At 40.9% G+C, this 23,209-nt stretch overlaps 1 protein-coding gene across 2 annotated transcripts in view; it reads right to left on the reverse strand.

Annotated features, from left to right (window-relative positions):
- Positions 1 to 23,209, reverse strand: part of LOC110533823 (teneurin-1) — a 185,944-nt gene that overhangs the window by 73,305 nt on the left and 89,430 nt on the right. For both annotated transcript variants that reach the window (XM_036990211.1, XM_036990210.1), the window contains exons 4-5: positions 7,047 to 7,290; positions 1,765 to 2,003 (exon numbers count right to left, since the gene is read on the reverse strand). In XM_036990211.1, coding sequence (XP_036846106.1) covers positions 1,765 to 2,003; positions 7,047 to 7,290 — 483 coding nt within the window. The remainder of the gene's footprint in view (positions 1 to 1,764; positions 2,004 to 7,046; positions 7,291 to 23,209) is intronic.

Consider the following 23,209-nt stretch of genomic DNA (forward strand, 5'->3'; position numbering starts at 1 on the left):
AAAACCAGAGACAAAATCCAGGTACTTTGCCAGCAAGGAATGGTAGAGGAGAACAGATAGATTCAAACGCTCTCCATGTTAATCAGGTTTCTGCCGGTTTCTGAAACCAATGTGGCATGTAGAATTCATTTTCTTCCTATGAATTTTTGTGTTTGAACCGTTTGGGCTCTAAGCTATTATGACCCCATTCCTGAAAGCTAAGACTCTCTGGAACATTAGACACATTAGAAGGGAGTGTGACAAAAAACACAATTTGGCCCCCATAAGAATATAGTTAAATAGCCCTGTCATAGCCCTTCCAAGGATAGCTTTTCCACTCCCTATTTAATCTTTCTCTTATGACTGACTGGGTTTGAACCGGATCTACTGCATGTTACAAGACTGTATTAGAGCCCACTTAGCTGAAGCCCATAGGGATGAGTTCAGGAAGCTAACACAAGTCTTCAAGTCTCCAGCAAGGTTACTCATCAAAAGAGCGTGGACCTTAGTTATATTTCACCCCCTTTTGACCTCATACATGCGACCTTGCCTGAGACCTGAAGACGTGTTATTTTGACTGATCGGGTTCTAACCCAGGCCTCCAGTGCACTAGACAATGTCACTTTTCAGGTCTCTGACAAGTTACTCATCATGTACTGTAAGCGTGTTCCCCTAACCCCCTGTGTTACACTTCACCCAACTTTGACCTCCTCCTCGAGACCCAATCAAGTAACAGAACTTAGGCTTTAGCTCAGAAGCTAACAACGTCTTAACCCAGTCAGTCACCCTTATAATGAGAACCCTTGCAGGAGGCTTGAAACTAATACATGTCTAACACAAACCAAAACATGTCAAACTAACACGTCTTCAGGTCTCCTGTGCGTCCTGCGAGCATCATAGAGGGGAACAGAAAGCATGACCATGTTCCAGAGGGTCTTAGCTTTTGGGAATGGGGTCATAATAGCTCAAACGGTTCAAATGCAACAGCCAAATTCATGAGAAGAAAATAAATTCAACATGCCACATTGGCTTCAGAAACCGCCAGAAACCTGATTAACACATAGGGCATTTGATTCTATCTATTCTCTCAGCACCCGAGTGGCGCAGCGGTCTAAGGCACTGCATCTCAGTGCAAGAGGCGTCACTACAGTCCCTGGTTTGAATCCAGGCTGCATCACATCTGGCTGTGTTTGGAAGTCCCGTAGGGCATCGCACAATTGGCCCAGCGTTGTCCAGGTTTGGACGGGGTCGGCCGTCATTGTAAATAAGAAGTTGTTCTTAACTGACTTGCCTAGTTAAATAAAAAAATATTCCCTTCTACCATTCCTTGCTGGAAAAGTACCAGGATGTCTCTGGTTTTTAATCTGAATTTAGAGAACTGAATTTTAAAACTGAATCTGAATGCATTTGAGAAGTTAAATATATGAAACTTTGGTCAACTTTAAATTATAGTTTGTAAACTTGATACACAGACAATTAATGCAATATGCACCATATTTAAAAATAATAAATACATCTTAAATTTGAATATTTAAAAACTGAATGCAATACTAATTTAATTAAGTTTCAAATGATGAAATACAAGTTCAATTTACTAATTCAAATATTACATTTGTGCATTACACACTCAAAAATATTGAATTCAAAATCTAAAATACATATTCAAAAATATGACAGTTTCTGTTGGCACTGAAATCCCTCCATATGGAAATGTTATGCTTTTGTACTATACTGAATTGTTCAATAAATATAGATAATATAGATAGGGAGAAATACCCGACTTACCAATGACGTATGTGAGCAAAAGAGCGAGGGTTACGGTGATAGCGGTGGCGCTTAAGGCAGTGCATTTCCAGTTGCAGCACTTGTAGGGCTTGTTGAAGGTGAACATGGGTCTGGAGAAGGTGCTCCTGGGTAGGGGCCGTGGGGGTGGGGAGTACACTGTGTTAGATGTCAGAGGGTAGTTCTGACTGGCAGCGCTGAACAGGGCAGAGGAGCCTGAGCCATGTTTGAACAGGAAATGCCTGCAACACACCAACAGAAGAGGTTGACATTAATGAGAATATACACAACATAGCACATTCTCATACATTACTATGTCATTGTTAAACACTTATGTGTGAACATTTACACCTTTGTGCACCAATAAAAAATGGTGTAAATATGACATGAATAAATGCATAGATTAAAACCCTTTCCATCTGCATAGTACTTAAATAGAATACAAACCAGAAAATACTTCTGTTAGTTACTTGTGTACTTCTAAGTTATTGGTAAACTGCTAGAAATGCACATCATTAAAATCAAATCTCAAAATGCAATCCCATTTCCCTCCCTGGCCAAATGATATACATCCTAAATCTAATTAATGAATGCTCCCAACAGGCAAACTGCCTTAACGTGTACACTCCTGAGAGAGCGAGAGAGAGAGAGAGAGAGAGAGAGAGAGAGAGAGAGAGAGAGAGAGAGAGAGAGAGAGAGAGAGGGAAAGATAGAGCAAGAGAGAGGGAGGGAGAGAGAGAGAGGGAAAGATAGAGCAAGAGAGAGGGAGGGAGAGAGAGAGAGAGGGAAAGATAGAGCAAGAGAGAGGGAGGGAGAGAGAGGGAAAGATAGAGCAAGAGAGAGGGAGGGAGAGAGAGAGAGAGAGAGAGAGAGAGAGAGAGAGAGAGAGAGAGGGACAGATAGAGCAAGAGAGAGGGAGGGAGAGAGAGAGAGAGTCTAAGACATTTATTATTAAATTCTTACAGCTGACAGTGATGCTGAATGCTGTGCTTACATTGATTTATGCTAATGCTGAAGGGTGGCCAATTCCTCCTCACTGTGAACTTGACCTTGGAACCACTGCCTTTATCTAACAAGCTGTAGGCGGCAGTGTTTAGGGAGGGAATAGACCGACCAGCGGAACAGAAGAACACAAGGGGGAAAAAATAACCCTCATTGCTCAGGTCCTTAATTAGAAAAGGTTTTAATACCATTAGCCACTATCTTTAATGTGCCCAATTAAAGATGGGAGAGTACAAAGGTCAGTCTTATAGAAGATTATATCACAGGGCTTAATTGCTGGGCCAATTTTCGTAGACAGCGTAATTAAGTTTAAGTATGGTTCACAAAGGGATGAAGTTATCTGAGACATGTTTGTTTTTGTTGTCCAAGCCACTGTAAACGCAGCATCCCGTGGTGTTGGGTAATCCTCCTCACGGTCTGCGGAAACACTCATGAAAACGGACTGAATTGTATCGGTCAATCATGGACAGCGGACATCCAGTTTGGATCAGGACAGCACTGAGCTCAAGACTGTCTGGGATACTGTTCTGTTGTAGTGCTGTAGCTGACACTTAAAAAATGCATTATTAAGAGCAAAAAAACAGTCCATAGAGGAACAATCAATTCCTGTCTTTGTGTAATTGAAAGAAATTAGGAAGAATATGCTTGTGGTCTTGAATATGGTCATTATGCTGATGCGACAGAAATCTGGAATTGCATTGATGTTGTGTCAGTGCCTTATCATCATTGTCTTTGTGTTCTCAACAGTGCATCAACTCGGCTGATGTCATTTAGACAAACGAAATTAACTGCTTTCATCCCATACTTTTTGATGCTTTGAGGAAGGTGTTCAGGAGGAGGAACTAAGAAATTGGATCATTAAAATACTTGTTTCCCCCTCAAGACGTCTGTAATGATGATCTGAGGATCACTATTGATCACTGATCTTTACAATCGATTACTTTTCTTCTGTTGTCTGTATTTTCTATTGATGAGGTAGAATCTTATGTTAAACCGCCATTTTGTGAAGGTACAGTATGTTTCTATGTGCGTTGGCCAGATGTCACAGGGAGCGTTTCTTCATAATATCAATCTGAAGGTGTTTGTGGAGGTGGGTGATACAGAGCACCTAATTTCTAGTAATTTTAGCAGTCTGAAAAACACTTGATGCTACAGTATACAGTGTTAATTGGAAGGCAGCTATGCATAATTGGTAACGTCTGCCGGTGAGAATTGACAACACAGAAATCTGAAATCAACAAAAATATGATAAATATTCAGTATTTTCGTTTATTTGGGTGAAGGCAAGAGCAAAGTGTTACAACTATGTCAACAGCACATCACCCAGCCTGTAGAGCGAATGCGCAGTAATACCAGTTGTTACAATTTTCTAAATGTAAAGGCAAAATATCAAATGTGGTGGTGTTATTGATATCTGGCCATCACATCAAACTTTCAATCTCATTACAATTGACAATGATGAGATAAACAAGGCCAAGAGGAGGTATTGGATAGCAATCTGCTGATCTACATGAATGCTGGCATTGTATTAGGTTGAATATCGACCACAGGTTAATCAACAAGTTTCATTTAGGTGAGAACAGAAAGTCAGCACATAGCCACATCAGGCATGGTGACTTTCTCATCTTCTATGCAGAGTGGGTGACCTCTACATAAGTTTGGGGCCTAAATGAGCACAGTCAATGCGATCTACCATAAGGGAGGGAGGATCTACCTACTCCATCAAATTTAAGATGTTCAAGTACCACAACCCCTCCTGCAAACCTAATTGTGTTCATTTGTAATTATTGTCACTGTTGTACATTACATACACCTACCTATAAGACCTTATGGATGTTTTGAACACAAAGCGTGGGGGAGAAAACATGCCTAAGGTAGGCCCTTGTTTTCTAGTCTCTTACTAACACCCTCTCATGCCAACTGAGTAATGGCTTCCTTGAGGAGGTATTATCAACCATGGAGCTCCTGCATCCATTCATTTGATTGCTTCAGTCCACTGAATCTATCCACAATGGCTGGGAAACTCAATTAAAGCTTTCTTTTTTTTTACAACCAAATCTATTGTTTTATGTAAATAACATGTTACACCTTTTTGGTGATTTCATTTGTTTTTGGAAAACATACCCCAAACATCAAATCCTTTAACTTGTGAATTCAGGTAGCTCTATGATGTAGTGTTCTCCCTATTGATGCTGCTACCCCATGCTTCATTCTTTTTCTCAAGATGACATGTCAACTTATTTTAGTCAACAGAAAGAAGTTGTTTACCTCTGATAGGATTGCTTATTTTCAATTTACAAGACATTTATGAACCACCAAGCACTGTTGGGTTTACCAAACAAATGGGAAATAGAAAAATAGGCCAGCGACTCATTTCACATTTCACAGACAACCCTTTAAATAAAAAACAATCTCAAAAAGCAGACAGCATAATTGTCAATCTTGACAAAGGCTCTCTACTTCATATGATTAATTTACTTTTTCATAGTTTTCCTGTCATAGTGGTCTCTCTTTGCATGTTAAACCCTTTCCTCCATACAAAGCCAAACAAAGCTTGTCATTAATAACAAGCGGGAAATTCTTTGATTGGTTTTGTGTTCCACATCAAATGAAGAGGGGAAGATTTACCTGGTTGCTTGTGGTGTACAGTAATTGAATTTGCCATTTTCTAAGCATGAAAATAAAATAAGCATATAGAGAGCTCAACTCATTTTAAGTTAATAATAGAGTTTTTCAACCTCTGAACTACCCACAATGACTTTCTCCATTACAGTAAATCTAATGGATTGAAATGTTGTATTTCTGTATTTTCACCTTTGATCTGACAGCTGTTGGTAGCCATCGTTTCTTCCTATCAATTAGGAGTGTAGCCAGAGAGGAAGAGGCGAAGCGAGAGGTTTTACTCAGCTCAAGAAAATAAGGCCACAAAGTGAGGAATTTTTGTATGGAGGTCAATGAGAGGGTCGCATTTGGTCATCAAAAATGTAATTGCTAACTGATACGCGAGGCTTATTTGATCAAATAGAAGTTTCATAATGGTTAGGTTGTTACGAATCCACTGATATAAGTGCTTATGTAGAATTTCGTCAACGACTTTATATCAGCGTTCTGCCTGTGGTCATAGAGATAGATAGAGGACTCATCATGGATATAGCTTGTTTTACCCCTGGACATTACCATTGAGGGCTTCCACCATTTTAAAGTACTCAATTGGGTGGGGATTCCTATGAGTTGGAAGCAATTAGCCAATGAAGAAGAAGAAAATTGACTACTTTTAAATGGAGATAGCCCCAACGGCGCTGCCAATGCCGTCACAGATGCTATAATGGCACAGACACAAAAATCAGTCCTCGATTTATCTCTCTGGCTTGTTCACATGCGTATCTGCCCTCTCATTGGCTAGAATGTTCCCACCTGATCTTGCCACCTCATCTTGTCTCTTCCCTCTAGTTTTAATGAAGGACAAAGATAATTCTTACCCTAAAAGGGATAAAGGTCACATTTTGGAAGCTTGGAATTCACACAAATGATCTAGCCCGGCAGAGACAGGCACAGTTAAAAATTCTGGGGAAGTGATCACAAGAAGACATCTTTGGATGTCTATTTAAAAATGAAAAACCCTATTTGGGATGAATGGATACACTTCCAAAAAAGTTGTTGTTTCATAAATTGTCACGTGTGGCTATGCAAACACCTAGTCAGTTGTAGACAACCTTTCTTTTACAACTACAGCAGTTTTATATTTACATCTGATACATTTCTTTAAACGCTAATTGTGAACAGGCTTTTGCTGTGAAAAGGATTGGAAAGGCCTTGATCTTGAATATGTTCAGTTAACAATGCATCTATTTATGTTATTTGGATTTGTACACCTCTTCACTTCTCAAAAGCATTAGCCCTGAATCTCATCAAAGCAATGTGATTTAGTTATGCACCACCAACCCCTCATTATAAATGTACACCATGATTCATCTCTATCAAGTGTGAATCATTAAAGAAGTCTGAGAGGTCTGTGACTGAAGTCACAGGGGTCTTCTCTGCAACACTTAACTCAGGCCAACAACATATCCATTCAATCGACTTTTCTCAAAGCTAGAGCTATTTTGTGGATCCAAGTTACTGGTACTGCAGTGTCACGGTGATTAAGAACACAGAGGGAAAGAGACCAAGAGACTTGCATGACTCAATACTGGGGAAAGTATGGCCACAGAGCTGTTATGGTGTCTGCCACACTGCACTGACCCCATTACTAGGCAGGTGAGAGTGGTGGTGCCGAGGCCTACCTGGTCTCCAGGGGGATGTTGCTGTTGAGGGCCCAGCTGTTGTGGAGCTGGCCTCTGTCTCTGTCGGCCGGCTGTGTGGGATCTCCGTCCATCGCCTGGCTCCGAGCCGGCAGGGTGTTCCTCTGCAGTGCCTCAGAAACGTGAGCGTGAGGGGCTGGGCGGGCACATGTGCACGCGTGGGGAGGGGGTGGAGGTGGGGGGAGGGGTCTGAAAGTGAACTGAGCTGGTGGACTGCTGGGGAGCTCTGTGGGGAGAAAAGGAGAGAGAAAGCTTGAGAAAAAGCATGAGAGAAAGTGAGAGAGAGTTGAGTCTTTTCTGAGTGGCTTGATAAGTGTCGGAGAGTTTTGTGACATTCCGAAAGCACTTAACGTTCACTTTTCATCAATTTAGAGAGAGCCTGGGGGATATTTTCAGTTTAATTAGCACATGTAACAAGGTTATCATTCCAAAGTACAATTTTGAAAAAAATCTAATTTTGCAATAAGATCAACCAATAAACATAAAATCAAATCAAGAATACATCTATATACAAGGAGTACCAAAATCAAATCAAAGCTTTCTTAATGAAATTAAAAGAGAGCCACGATTGCATTAAATCAATATATATTTCTAAAGCCAATGAAATGCTTTCCCCACTATTGCTTGTGTGATGGAACGGTTTTAGTACAAATGTAATCTTTAGATTAGAAGATGCATGGCTATCCTTCTCATGATGTCTGGAGTGGTTTCAAAGTCAAACTAGAATCAATGGATCCATACTATACTATCAAAAATGTATTGAATCATTTGATAAAACAACGAGGTAAAATATATTTAGATGGATTAAATTACAAAATGTAAAAAATGATATTTAATGCCATAAAAAAGAATTGTAATGTTTTAAAGTGAGTTACAAAACCATTCCTGTATAACTACACTTCATGGTAACACAATAACTTCACACCTCGCTTCATATGGCATTATACAGCCTGTTTACGATGCCCTAGCACTGCACAGCTGATTCAAATAACCAACTCATCATCAACTTTTGTTTATTTGAAGCCGCTGTGTAGTGAACAGGGGAAACCAAAAGTTGCATCTGGGTGGGCTCCAGGACTGAGTTAGGGAAACCCTGCTCTACTCTATAGTTATGTGAGTAGTTATTAGTGTCTATGTAGAGGGTACCTTTGCAGAGTGTATTCATAAGTGTTACCAACTTTGTTATCATGATTGAGTTTCCCCCCAATTAGAGAGACAAGTCTGCATTAACTCTTCTCAGTTGTGTACGAAGAGACTAATGACAGAGTCCTGCGTTTGGCCTAAGAGGTTGAATTGAATTGTATTGATTTTGTTTGTCTGTGTGATACGTTTTACTCCTGCTTATTATACATCAGCGTTTAGATGCCAAGGATCACTTCTAAAGCATTATAGAATAATGCAGATTGGAGTCTGGACCTGCAGTAATCTGATAAGAGCACTCCTCTCCATTGATCTAATGGCCATTCATTCAGTTTAATTGTTCAATTCTTCCATCATTTCCCTTTTCAGAGTATTGATATTTACCAGGTAACATCTAACATAATTCTGCAGGTTGAAGTCCATCAGATAAGGGGAAATGATTATTGTAGATGTATGAAGGGCACGTTGTTTGGGAGGGTAGTTTTCCCACTAAAGAATCCAAGGCTCAAATGGCTAATTATTAAAAAGATCAAATAACATTTTATCAATCTTAATCCTAAAACATAATACACTGCTCAAATAACACATCCTAGATCTGAATTAATTAAATATTTTTATTAAATACTTTTTTCTTTACATAGTTGAATGTGCTGACAACAAAATCACACAACAATTATCAATGGAAATCAAATTTATCAACCCATGGAGGTCTGGATTTGGAGTCACACTCAAAATTAAAGTGGAAAACCACACTACAGGCTGATCCAACTTTGATGTAATGTCCTTAAAACAAGTCAAAATTAGGCTCAGTAGTGTGTGTGGCCTCCACGTGCCTGTATGACCTTCCTACAACGCCTGGGCATGCTCCTGATGAGGTGGCGGATGGTCTCCTGAGGGATCTCCTCCCAGACCTGGACTAAAGCATCCGCCAACTCCTGGACAGTCTGTGGTGGATGGAGCGAGACATGATGTCCCAGATGTGCTCAATTGGATTCAGGTCTGGGGAACGGGCGGACCAGTTCATAGCATCAATGCCTTCCTCTTGCAGGAACTGCTGACACACTCCAGCCACATGAGGTCTAGCATTGTCTTGCATTAGGAGGAACCCAGGACCAACCGCACCAGCATATGGTCTCACAAGGGGTCTAAGGATCTCATCTCGGTACCTAATGGCAGTCAGGCTACCTCTGGCGAGCACATGGAGCACATAAGCCCCCCAAAGAAATGCCACCCCACACCATGACTGACCCACCGCCACACCGGTCATTCTGGAGGATGTTGCAGGCAGCAGAACGTTCTCCACGGCGTCTCCAGATTGTCACATCTGTCACGTGCTCAGTGTGAACCTGCTTTCATCTGTGAAGAGCACAGGGCGCCAGTGGCAAATTTTCCAATCTTGGTGTTCTCTGGCAAATGCCAAACGTCCTGCACAGTGTTGGGCTGTAAGCACAACCCCCACCTGTGGACGTCGGGCCCTCATACCACCCTCATGGAGTCTGTTTCTGACCGTTTGAGCAGACACATGCACATTTGTGGCCTGCTGGAGGTCATTTTGCAGGGCTCTGGCAGTGTTATTCCTGCTCCTCCTTGCACAAAGGCAGAGGTAGCGGTCCTGCTGCTGGGTTGTTGCCCTCCTACGGCCTCTTCCACGTCTCCTGATGTACTGCCCTGCCTCCTGGTAGCGCCTCCATGCTCTGGACACTACGCTGACAGACACAGCAAACCTTCTTGCCACATCTCGCATTGATGTGCCATCCTGGATGAGCTGCACTACCTGAGCCACTTGTGTGGGTTGTAGACTCCGTCTCATGCTACCACTAGAGTGAAAGCACCGCCAGCATTCGAAAGTGACCAAAACATCAGCCAGGAAGCATAGGAACTGAGAAGTGGTCTGGTCACCACCTGCAGAACCACTCCTTTATTGGGGGTGTCTTGCTAATTGCCTATAATTTCCACCTGTTGTCTATTCCATTTGCACAACAGCATGTGAAATTTATTGTCAATCAGTGTTGCTTCCTAAGTGGACAGTTTGATTTCACAGAAGTGTGATTGACTTGGAGTTACATTGTGTTGTTTAAGTGTTCCCTTTATTTTTTTGAGCAGTGTATGTTGTGATCTATGATCTGAAGAATGCTTTGTAGATCACACACATGACCAGGAAAAATATGACTGAATGCTATGAGAAGATTAAGAACCACATCTATGCTTCTAACCCTGCAAGGGGCTAACATGGTTAGTTCATAGTTTCCAGAATGTATGCCAAAATCTAAACAGACTCAAACAAATAGAAAATAGTTTGAAATACAATATTTGTCTCCAACGTTACCCTAAAAACCCCATGCACATGTTTCCAAAGCATTATGTTCAATGTCTCTTGTTTGGCGCTACCACTTACTTGTTCTTTTCGCGCTTGTTACAGAAAACCAAGCCTTCGAGGTGTAAACATGAGCCTTCAAGTAGGAACAGTACGTACACTTCTTGAAAGGTTCTTCAGAAAAAGCCTTCATTTTGAGATTGCTCTCTAATCATCCAGTATGTTCCAAAGCCAGGCCATAACATGGCCTCAATTTACCACAAGTGGCTTAAACTCCATTTCCAGGGATTTCCTTCAGAGCACATGCTTTCAAGACAAAACCCCTGGTGGGATTGAAACTGTCTTAAAAGTACACCTGACCTCCTGCAGACATGCTTTATCCTTGGAAAATGTAAATATACTGGGTACACACTTACACATGCATTATTAAGACTAGGTCATTCACTGATCCTCTCTTAGATAAGCTAGCTGCTATACGTGCTGCCTGACTGCAGCCACTCAGAGTCTGACAACAATGCAACACAAAAAGAGGCACATTATGAAATACACTTCCGCTCCTTTGACTCCGACAGCCTGCTTGGAAGTTGACATAGTTTGACTTTTTACAGACGCCCTTCCTTATAAGTTGTTTATGATAACCCCATGACAGGCTGTCGATTCAGAGAAGAGGTGGGACAACGTAATACTTTACAACATTATGGTACCATAAAGAAGCCGCTGCAGTGCCTTGAAAAGAGGCCACATTCAATCACAACCGCACTGCAGGGTTTACACAGCAGCATAAACATCTTTTCATGTCAGTCAAATAATATAGTTGAACAGTTTTTGGATGGTTTAGATTGAATAACAACTATGTGCAGTTAAGAGTGCCAGATTGAAGATGAACGAACTGGCTGCATGAACAAGATCGCTGCATTAAAACACTACATCAGGTTAGATTAAATCAGGCCAGCAGGACGTTGGGCAACAGATCTGAGTGGAGATGCATCTTGTCTGCGGTGTCAGGGACACTGAGGTGTGAGGCTGACCCACTTAGGCCCTGGTCCAGGCAAGGGAGCAGTTTATTGATGACCTTGGCTCCAGAGCATGTGTCTACAAGTGTTATTGCCAGCCTGATTCCTCTCACAGCAATGAGATGCACAAACACACAAAAAGCCAATGGGAACTCTTTTCCCTTTCATTTTGTCAATACAAAACATGATCACGTCGACTTGCAATGTCAATGGATCACTGTTTATTTTTAACAACACAAATGCTTCTGATTTCAAAAAATGGAAAATGCGTGCAAAGAGCCCTGACTGTGTTATATCCATTCTATTTCTAAAAGCGAGCCTGAGTTGAGAGGGGAAGCACATTAGCTTCACCTGGAGAAGGGAGAGAGCATGGCTCAGTGTCTCACTAGACATGGGAGAGTACAGAACAAAGGGGCTGGCCCTGCAGTCCCCCTCACCCCGCTGCTTTCAAGTGCTGGACATGGTGCATTATGCATGTCTTCAGTACTATTGACATTTCTACTTTGAAACTCACATTCCTTTTGCATATGGAGAGAGATGGGAATGGAGCTACAGTATATAAGCGCAAGTAATGCTGGCATTTTCAGCAGACAAATCATTCCTCTCTGTCTGAGCGTGTGTTGGTGTGAGGGTCGGCGTGTGAGGTTTGGCAGTGCACCTGACATTTCATAGAAATGCCTCTAAACACATGACCGATCAGAAAGTTTTTAGATTCAGAGAAAGGCCTTAAATGAAAATGGATTATGTGGAGTGCAAAAACTGGACTAGCCAGCTGGAGCTAGAGAGAGAGTGTACATTTCCGTGGTGTAGTTTATGTCATCTCCCTACATAAAGCAAGCACCGACTTTGGGCAATTTGAAGATTCAATTTAGTGTATCCTGGTTTTGCATGGCTACAGATGAGTACTGTAGTATCATCCACAATCTAGGAGGATAATACTGTATATTTCATTCATCACCTTTCGTTTGATGTCGATGCTTATGTGACACCAGACAAAAAGGCACCGTTCTAAAAAGATCATAGCAGTATCAAAAAAAAGTTGATAGACAAGCCAAACGTAATTCAATTGAATATAAAAAACCTTTGTTTTATTGCGAAACAACATAAATGTGGCCTTTTACCCGTCTCCTCAACCTACACATTGTAAGTCTCTGTTATGGCTTTACGATAGCTACAGTCATTATTGACAACAGTTATCTTTTCCGGGGGTTTTTAGCTGCCGAAACACTTGTAAAAATAGAGCATTAAGTAAAAATGTGAATTGAAGTGATTCAACAATGGTGCACAACAAACCTGCTGGCACCAGCCACATAAACGTAACACTGAAGCTTAAGGGATGTTCAGCTAGCACATATACGGTATCAGACTGGGACTTTGCAAAACACATGAGAAAGCTCTTAATGCCAACGGCTTTAACACAATTTCTTTCACAGCAGGACCTTCTATTATTGAAATTGCTCTCAGCATATAGAAAGGTATATCAGCCAGCCACAATGAAAATGCCTGGTGTTGAGTAACACCGCCGAGGCTAAACACACACAGCACTCAGGCACTCTAGAAGAGCGGCTCCCATTCCCCTACCCCTCAGAGGCTACTGCAATAATCTCTGAAAATAAAATCCCATGTATAAAGTACTACCGCAATTACTTCCAAAGGTGGAGAATTTGGAGTAAACTATTCATCTCACACATCAACTATTTTTGCTTCCGGCAACAGTTGTACCATACAGTACCCCTTGCACAATGACAACGTTCCTCATTAATGCTTGTGAGGAACATTTTCTTCTGCACAGTCCTTCCCCATGGCTTGGCTCCCTTCAGAAAACAAGTGGAATGCACCTGAAGGGTACACTGTGACGTATTCAATCTCTTCATTAATACATGTTTATTTACAGCAGCTGTCCTTCACAGCTCATAAACCTAAACTTCCACTCCGAGATATGATGAACCACCGTATAGACACTGTGGATGAGGACTTGTATGCATTGTATGGGAACCATGTGGTAAAGGGGAGTCTTACCACTCAGATTGTTGACTGTGGATTGGAGGTCAAGTGAATGAATGTAACTCATGCCTAGCCTGGGTGAGACACAAGACATGAGAAAGGAAAAGACCTTCTGTATTTTACAGACCGGGCAGGTTTGTACAGTATGTTTAAACTGAGCAGCAGATTGACAAGAGCACAGTTGGCCTGTTTTATACATAAAATAACTGAAATGTTGGTCCACATACTTGTGTAATCTCTCAGTTGACAGCACGTATTTGCCAACAGGGTCCTTATACGACACTCTCAAGCACCTCTGCCAAGAAAATAGGACTATCCACTTCAGGCATAAATATATTTATTCTCTGGCATAGTTATTCATGGTGGATAATACACAAGAGGAAGAGAGGCAAATACTATTTTATTCCCCCAATTTGACCTTGTCTCTTCTAGCTTGGGCTTGAAAATGCATTTGTTGTAGCCTGGTGCGTGAATGGAATCTTTAAGCGCTTTAATATGGTCCCATTGTAGAAAGCGCTACATAATTTTACACGCTACACAAGGGTAATGGCATTCCATGAGATTAAACAGATGACCCATCTTCTTGAATCAACCTCGGGCACTTCAATCTAACGAGACAACATGGCAACGAGACAACATGGCAACTTAACATTCTGGGGCTGAACTCCAAAAAGGATGTGTTGTGATATTTGAATCATTCTGAACCATGACTTCACTCAACAATATGGGGCTATCACATGGAATCACTGAAAGCACTGTGTCCAATGCAATTCATATCGGAAGAAATGCAGTTGTAGAAAAGTCATATTTTCATTCTGATTAAATAAGTATTTATTTGAATTTAAAACCTGACTGTTTGTTTTAAGCGTACACCACTGAGGACCAGTAGTGATTTGCTGAAGGCCTGTGGGCACCATGACATGGTTTATTGCTTTATGGTGCAACATGTCAAAAGATAACCCGTTATTGGAGGGAAATGGACAATAATTACTTAAATCATCATGTTTCACATATAGTAGCTTTTTCAAATGAGTATGCCACGATATCTGGCTAGTTCACTGACCAGACTCACACTGTGATTCTATTTGGAGCTATGACAGGGATATTCACAGATTATCTGTGATTGTGAATGATAGGACCCAGCACATACCCATAAATCTTACAGCAAACTAACATCAGATCTTTTACAACCAGGAGGCCGTCATTCAGCTTCATCGTGGCTCACATAATCTCTTTACATCAGGGACTTATTCCTAATGCAATAAAGGCAATACAGAACAGAGCCAACGTTGAAATAGTCCCCGGTTATTGTCTATGGATCCGATTGTAGACACGGTTGTAATAATTCAGGTGAGAAAAATGTGTTTCGTACCAGATGGTGCAATGGTGATAAAGTGTCAACGCTGGCGGCTCGGGTATTGATCCTCTTTTATAAAACGATATACAAAGGTCAGAGGAAGTCTATCCATTTACCCTTAGCACGGATAGATTGGCAGACACAGAGGCCATTGTGTGGAAGCCCATTTGACATGAATTGGTGTACCATGTTGTTGTGTGGCCAGTAAATTCTCCTTTCTTAGATTCATAGCCTCGTTTTATGGGCAACCCTTTCTGTATACTTATCTGATCTGACATGCATTACTTACTGAGCCAGCTTATCTGGGCGGTACACACGCACGAACCCTGCACTTTTCACGCGTTAAAGAAAAGCACGACTAGGAGGGATCCTAAAATCAGTCAACTGCAATGACACAAACCCTAACAAACCCTATCAAATCCTAACAAACCCTATCAAACCCTAACAAACCCTATCAAATCCTAACAAACCCTATCAAACCCTAACAAACCCTATCAAATCCTAACAAACCCTATCAAACCTTATCAATCTCTATCAAATCCTAACAAACCCTATCAAACCCTATCAAACTCTATCAAACCCTATCAAATCCTATCAAACCCTATCAAACTCTATCAAACCCTATCAAATCCTAACAAACCCTAACAAACCCTATCAAATCCTAACAAACCCTATCAAACCCTAACAAACCCTATCAAATCCTAACAAACCCTATCAAATCCTAACAAATCCTAACAAACCCTATCAAACCCTAACAAACCCTAACAAACCCTATCAAATCCTAACAAACCCTATCAAACCCTAACAAACCCTATCAAATCCTAACAAACCCTATCAAACTCTATCAAACCCTATCAAACACTATCAAACCCTAACAAACCCTATCAACCTCTATCAAATCCTATCAAATCCTATCAAACCCTAACAAACCCTATCAAACCCTATCAAACTCTATCAAACCGAACAAACCCGAACAAACTTTATCAAACCCTAACAAACCCTATCAACCTCGATCAAACCCTATAAAACCTTATCAACCTCTATCAAACCCTATCAAACCCGAACAAACCCTATCAAACCCTATCAAACCCGAACAAACCCTATCAAATCCTAACAAACCAGAACAAACCCTATCAAATCCAAAAAAAAAACAATCTGAGTAATCAACAGGAATCATTCAAATGTCATAAGATTGATCCATACATCTCTTCTGAGGAGCATTTGGGTGAAACAGCCAGGTTAACCTTGACTACTAGATCCAATGTCATTACCGAACATGAGCATTTGCAAAATGGATGGAGAAGAAATGGAAGGAAATACTTCATTGAACTATCAACAAATGTCAGTCTCTCTCGCTCTCTCTATCGCTAAGATAGTTAAAAATGCAAAGTGCTTGCCAGGAGAATGTCACTGTGGTTCTTACACCTAATGAGATATTCAAGATACAAACACATTACCAGTCTTACATTTGGTTACTTTTGAGGTTAGCGAGCTAGCCATGCAGCTAATTAAAGGACTCACTTGGGAAGGAATGACTTGAGATAGATACTGTTTTGAGACAGAAGTGCACGCTCCACAAGCTTGCATCCCAGATTAGCATTTGAGATTTTGATTAGACACTCATGGCTCCCATCTCTCAAATGCCAGTCAGGAAGAGTCTGAAGGTTATGTGTCCACACGGGTGGCTGCGGCTTTATTTGTAGAAGGAGTACAATAGAGAGAAAGTGCACTGTACAAACTACACCACAGCCCGGTAATTAATTCAATTTTCTCCATACCTTAGCCTCATCGTTAATTCAAGAAGAAACACTGCACTAGAGAGCTTCAAAACCCCCCGGCAATACAGCAGCTTCTGACAGTTTCTGGCTGTTACCAACATGTACACAGCTGTTGTTTCCACAGGGTCTGTCATCTCAACACCTATTTATTTCCTCAGTTTATTGGACTTCATATAATCAGCTCATACATTTTCTTCTCTGTGTATTCAGAAGGTTTCTGAATAGCCTCCTGTGAGAACGGGGACACACTCTACTTCTACTAACCCTTTGCTCTGTGGGAATAGGAAAACGTTGTGAGAAAGCAACCAAAATACGTGGTCCATTGTCCATCAGTAGCTTTGGTCTGCCCATGAGGTAGCATGTACAGTAGGACAAAAATAGAACTTCTTCTTAGTCACATCCTTGATGTATCTTCAAAAAACAAGGAGAGATAACAAGAAAAAAAAAAGAGCCTGTGATTCAGGCAATTAAAAGCGGTATTGATCGGTGTTGCCTGCCCTGTAGTGGTCTGCCTAACTGTGCGTGTACCAAGTGTCCCTGACAGGGCAGACTCAATTGGTCTCCTCTCTGTCCGATGGGATTGGCAGGCCTCACGGCACGCCTGACAGAAGTTGACACCATATATTACTTTATCAAACCATTATTCACCCTCCATTAAAAGAGAGAACTTAACTGACTTCCCACGAGGCCCCTACAGAAGTGACAGCCATCCATGGCGAGAGATGACAACCTTGCTGTTGAAGGGCAGAGCTGTCAGCAGCTGAAACTATGCCACATCTCTCTTAGGGCTTATGGCCCTCCATGCTTCTTAAAGGAGAGTGGACAGCAGAACAGATAGGCTATATACAGTAGTAGGGATCATGCATGCTTTTCGAAGGGGAATAGACAGCAGGACAGATATGTAGCAGAGGATAATGAGTCGGACTCCCAATGGACACATGCTTCCTGGCATGACACCATGCGACAGGGAGGCCATCCCCAGCGTAAGCACAGTTTAACCAGTTAGAGCTCTAGGGGCGCTATTTCATTTTTGGATAAAAAACGTTCCCGTTTTAAGCGCGATATTTTGTCACGAAAAGATGCTCGACTATGCATATTCTTGACAGTTTTGGAAAGAAAACACTCTGAAGTTTCAGAATCTGCAAAGATTTTGTCTGTAAGTGCCCCAGAACTCATTCTACAGGCGAAACCAAGATGATGCATCACCCAGGAATTAGCAGAATTTCTGAAGCTCTGTTTTCCATTCTCTCCTTATATGGCTGTGATTGCGCAAGGAACGAGCCTACACTTTCTGTCGTTCGCCCAAGGTCTTAGCAGCATTGTGACGTATTTGTAGGCATATCATTGGAAGATTGGCCATAAGAGACTACATTTTCCAGAGGTCCGCCCGGTGTCCTTTGTCTAAATTTGTGCGTAATCTTCAGGTGCGGTCATTTTCTCCTGGGATTCAGGAGAGAAAGCATGTATCCAAGAACGATGTATCAATGAAGAGATATGTGAAAAACACCTTGAGGCTTGATTCTAAAAAACGTTTGCCATGTTTTCAGTCGATATTATGGAGTTAATTTGGAAAAAAGTTTGCGTTTTGAGGACTGAATTTATGGATTTTTTTTGGTAGCCAAATGTGATGTATAAAACGGAGCTATTTCTAATACACAAGGAATCTTTTTGGAAAAACTGAGCATCTGCTATCTAACTGAGAGTATCCTCATTGAAAACATCAGAAGTTCTTCAAAGGTAAATGATTTTATTTGAAGGCTTTTATGTTTTTGTTAATGTTGCGTGCTGGATGCTAACGCTAATGCTAACGCTAAATGCTAACGCGAAATGCTAACTCTAGCTAGCTACTTTTACACAAATGATTGTTTTCCTATGGTTGAGAAGCATATTTTGAAAATCTGAGATGACAGTGTTGTTTACAAAAGGCTAAGCTTGAGAGATGGCATATTTATTTCATTTCATTTGCGATTTTCATAAATAGTTAACGTTGTGTTATGCTAATGAGCTTGCTGATAGATTTACACAATCCTGGATACAGGGGTTTTTTCATAGCTAAACGTGACGCAGAAAACGGAGCGATTTGTCCTAAACAAATAATCTTTCAGGAAAAACTGAACATTTGCTATCTGAGAGTCTCCTCATTGAAAACATCTGAAGTTCTTCAAAGGTAAATGATTTTTTTGAATGCTTTTCTGTTTTTTTGTGTAAATGTTGCCAGCTGAATGTTAATGCTAAATGCTACGTTAGCCATCAATACTGTTACACAAATGCTTGTTTTGCAATGGTTGAGAAGCATATTTTGAAAATCTGAGATGACAGTGTTGTTAACAAAAGGCTAAGCTTGAGAGATGGCATATTTATTTCATTTCATTTGCGATTTTCATGAATAGTTAACGTTGCGTTATGGTAATGAGCTTGAGTCTGTATTCACGAACCCGGATCCGGGATGGGGAGATCAGAAAGGTTAAGGGTGCATGGGGATCGTAGAACAGCTGTTAGACTGGCTACACATGATCTAGGTCCTAATATATGAACCTGGGGTATTGTATAAGCCTTATTGTGGGGTCCAAATTCAGTTTCATCAAAATGAGGTGACATAACAATGGGGATGTTACAAGATTGAGAATCTGCAACTGCCAGCATGCATTCATTATCACAATACTAACAAAGGGTCAGCACAGTTCAGCCGGTACATTTACATACTCAGTCTAACCACGTCACCTGTGATTTGCTGGTTTAAAATAGTGTTTGTTTCCAGGAGATGGTTGTTGCACAATCTTTTCAATAAACAGTTTCCCAATAATGTACATAAACTGAATCTCTACAGATGTCAACAATCAAATGAAAGAGACTGATGATAATTATGTAAAGAGCCTTATGAAAGACAATTGTGAAAAACACAATTCAAAAACAAGGCTTACTTCCTGTCATTTTCATGGTGAGCAATTATCTGAAAGTGCATTTCAAAACAATTTGCGGCTGAACTGCATTCCGCCTGTTGTCATCTAGAATAGAAAGCTTTCCTCTTATAAGTTCCCTACTGGGAACATGTCTCAGTTTTTATTTTTAAGTCTTAGATTAAAGTGCTTGGTGACAAACAAACTGCAAGAAGTGCAACACAAATGTAACAGGTTGTTTGATTGATTGAGACAATGCACTGTGTTGTCTGTTTTAACACATTCTGGATCAGAGAGCCACCGAGCGATCGGTCGGGGCTGTCACCCAGGGACCTTACTGACACAGAGTGCTAAGTGTTTTCTTCTGGTGATGCTCTGTTGAGAATGGAGACACAACCATGGAACAATCTGGGATATCTTTGATATTACTGAGGACAGTTTCCCTTAGAATTCCAGCAAGGGTAGCTGCAGTGATGGCCACTAGAGAGAAATATGGAAGACAATAAGGGGCCTCTTCAGACTAGAAATATCTGCTCACCTCACCTGTGAAGTGCTATTCCAAATACACACTTATTCAGATGATTAAAGAGCTCCATTTAGAGTTGGCAGAATTGGTCCGTTTTTCAGTTCAAGAGTCCATGAAAAAGTTTAAGTAATTCCATGAAAAAGTGTGTGCCTTTGTTTCTATCAGTTGGATTTGGTTTGGGAAAGGTCGCCAGAGATATCTGTAATGCCAGAGAGATCATAACATTTAAATACTCATGCTGCTCATTCTATTGTGGCCTTTGCAATACATATCAACGTTTCCTTTAGTTATTTAGTCTTTAGCACTCACAAACTTCTACAGATGCACAATCGAGTGCATCCTGTCGGGCTGTATCACTGCCTGGTACGGCAACTGCTCCGCCCACAACCGTAAGGCTCTCCAGAGGGTAGTGAGGTCTGCACAACGCATCACCGGGGGCAAACCACCTGTCCTCCAGGACACCTACACCACCCGATGTCACAGGAAGGCCATAAAGATCATCAAGGACAACAACCACCCGAGCCACTGCCTGTTCACCCCGCTATCATCCAGAAGCGAGGTCAGTACAGGTGCATCAAAGCTGGGACCGAGAGACTGAAAAACAGCTTCTATCTCAAGGCCATCAGACTGTTAAACAGCCACCACTAACATTGAGTGGCTGCTGCCAACACACTGACTCAACTCCAGACACTTTAATAATGGGAATTGATGGTAAATTATGTAAAATATATCACTAGCCACTTTAAACAATGCTACCTAATATAATGTTTACATACCCTACATTATTCATCTCATATGTATACGTATATACTGTACTCTATATCATCTACTGCATCTTTATGTAATACACGTATCACTAGCCACTTTAACTATGCCACTTTGTTTACATACTCATCTCATATGTATATACTGTACTCAATACCATCTACTGTATCTTGCCTATGCCGCTCTGTACCATCACTCATTCATATATCTTTATGTACATATTCTTTATCCCCTTACACTTGTGTCTATAAGGTAGTAGTTTCGGAATTGTTAGCTAGATTACTTGTTGGTTATTACTGCATTGTCGGAACTAGAAGCACAAGCATTTCGCTACACTCGCATTAACATCTGCTAACCATGTGTATGTGACAAATAAAATTTGATTTGATTTGATCGATTCAGGTAACGAAGTGCATTTTCCTATGTTTTGATTGGCTGGTATTTTGAACACCAATCAATTAATTTTAATCCTAATCTCCCCTCACGAGCACAAATCTTAACCCAAGGTCCTCTGTGAGAGTTACACCAGTAAGGTGGGATTTTTGCAAAATAATAGGGGGTGTTTCCATGAAACACCAATACAGTTTACATTAATCTAACATCGAAACAAAACTCTCTGAAAACAATTGTTGGCCATCAGTAGGAAAATATTAAAAGAGAGGAAATATTTTTTTCCTTCCAGATTCATTGCTCAATTTACAATTGGCCCTGCCATATCTGAATATGAAGTATCAAACAATAAACTTAACACAATAAACAAACATCTCAATTTGAGAAACAATTCCCTGAAACATTCAGTGGCCTTTTTTGAAAATGCTTGAACATATCAAACCTATCTCTGGTTTCCATACTTCCTTTTAACCTGCAGCTTTCTAGTGTTGCTGAGCTACATTTCCTGTCTACCCAAATCCGTCTTATCTGAAATGATGTCCCCATGGGGCCGCGGTTTAGCAACTGTGTTGGTATCCCACTGAAGAAGGCATCAAGTTGTGCAGAACTTCTTTTCCCTTCAATATCAAATGTGTCACATAAGACAGGAAAGTTATCGGGACAAGCACTGAGCGATTCCACAGCATGTGCTAAATACATATTTTTGACATGACACAAGGGAGTTGTTCTGCTGATACCTTCAGAGACCAGCAACACCTTTTCATGCCATGTAGAAGATGGATTCTGGAAGCAGATTTTTCCAGATCGTACTGTGCGAGCACATTTTGAGCAGTAAACAATGCAAACCTTTTGTGATTCTCAATGTGGCAATTTATTAGAGATAATGAATGCAGAATGTGGATGGTAGTAGAACACTGGTAGCCAGAGGACAATGAGTTGGAAGTGATGCAGCAAGTCAGCTAACTATTGTTGTGCAGTAGCTTACACTAGTCATAAGAGCATGTGGGTGTGAGCCTTATCCATGTACTGGACAGGAGAACTGATCAATTGAACAATAACAGGTCATCTGTGGTATTATGTCCATGACAGTTTATTCTAAATAGGGTTTGTTGTATGCTCTGCTGAATTAAATCTATGCAGGTGTTCCAGACACTGCTTTGGTTCATTGTGCTTCAGAATAACCCAACAGTATTTTTTTCCTGACTATTTCAAAAAGGTGTTTTTTGCTGAGTTTGATGGAGTGATCCAGTCCTAACTGAGTCTTATTCAGCACATTTAGTTATTACTTGCTTTTCTAAAGTCTACCAACCTTGCCAGTAGGCATGCCAGCTAAGATAGTTGGACAATGCAGATACTCTAACTTGGTTGCTAGTTATGAGGTTGGGAGACTGGGAACCTATCTGGGCTAGCTAAAGTCAACTTCATAAAACAGATAAGTGGCTAGTAGTATTACAGAGAAACAACAACAAAACATTTTATACTGAACAAAAATGTAAACGCAACATGTAAAGTGTTGGTCCAATATTTCATGAGCTGAAATAAAAGATCCCAGAAATGTTCCCATATGCACAAAAATCTTATTTCTCTTAAAATGTGTTCACAAACGTGTTTACATCTCTGTTAGTGAGCATTTCTACTTTTCCAAGATAATCCATCCACCTGACAGGTGTGGCATATGAAGAAGTTGATTAAACAGCATGATCATTACACAGGTGCACCTTGTGCTGGTGACAATAAAAGGCCACTCTAAAATGTGCAGTTATGTAACACAACACAATAATGCCACAGATGTCTCAACTTGAGGGAGTATGCAATTGGCATGTTGACTGCAGGAATGTCCACCAGAGTTGTTGCCAGAGAATTGAATGTTCAATTCTCTACAATAAGCTGCCTCCAACGCCGTTTTAGAGAGTTTGGCAGTACGTTCAACCGGACTAAAAGCTGTAGACCGCGTGTAACCA

Source organism: Oncorhynchus mykiss, chromosome 10 (assembly GCF_013265735.2).
Source record: "Oncorhynchus mykiss isolate Arlee chromosome 10, USDA_OmykA_1.1, whole genome shotgun sequence".
NCBI classification, from domain to species: domain Eukaryota; kingdom Metazoa; phylum Chordata; class Actinopteri; order Salmoniformes; family Salmonidae; genus Oncorhynchus; species Oncorhynchus mykiss.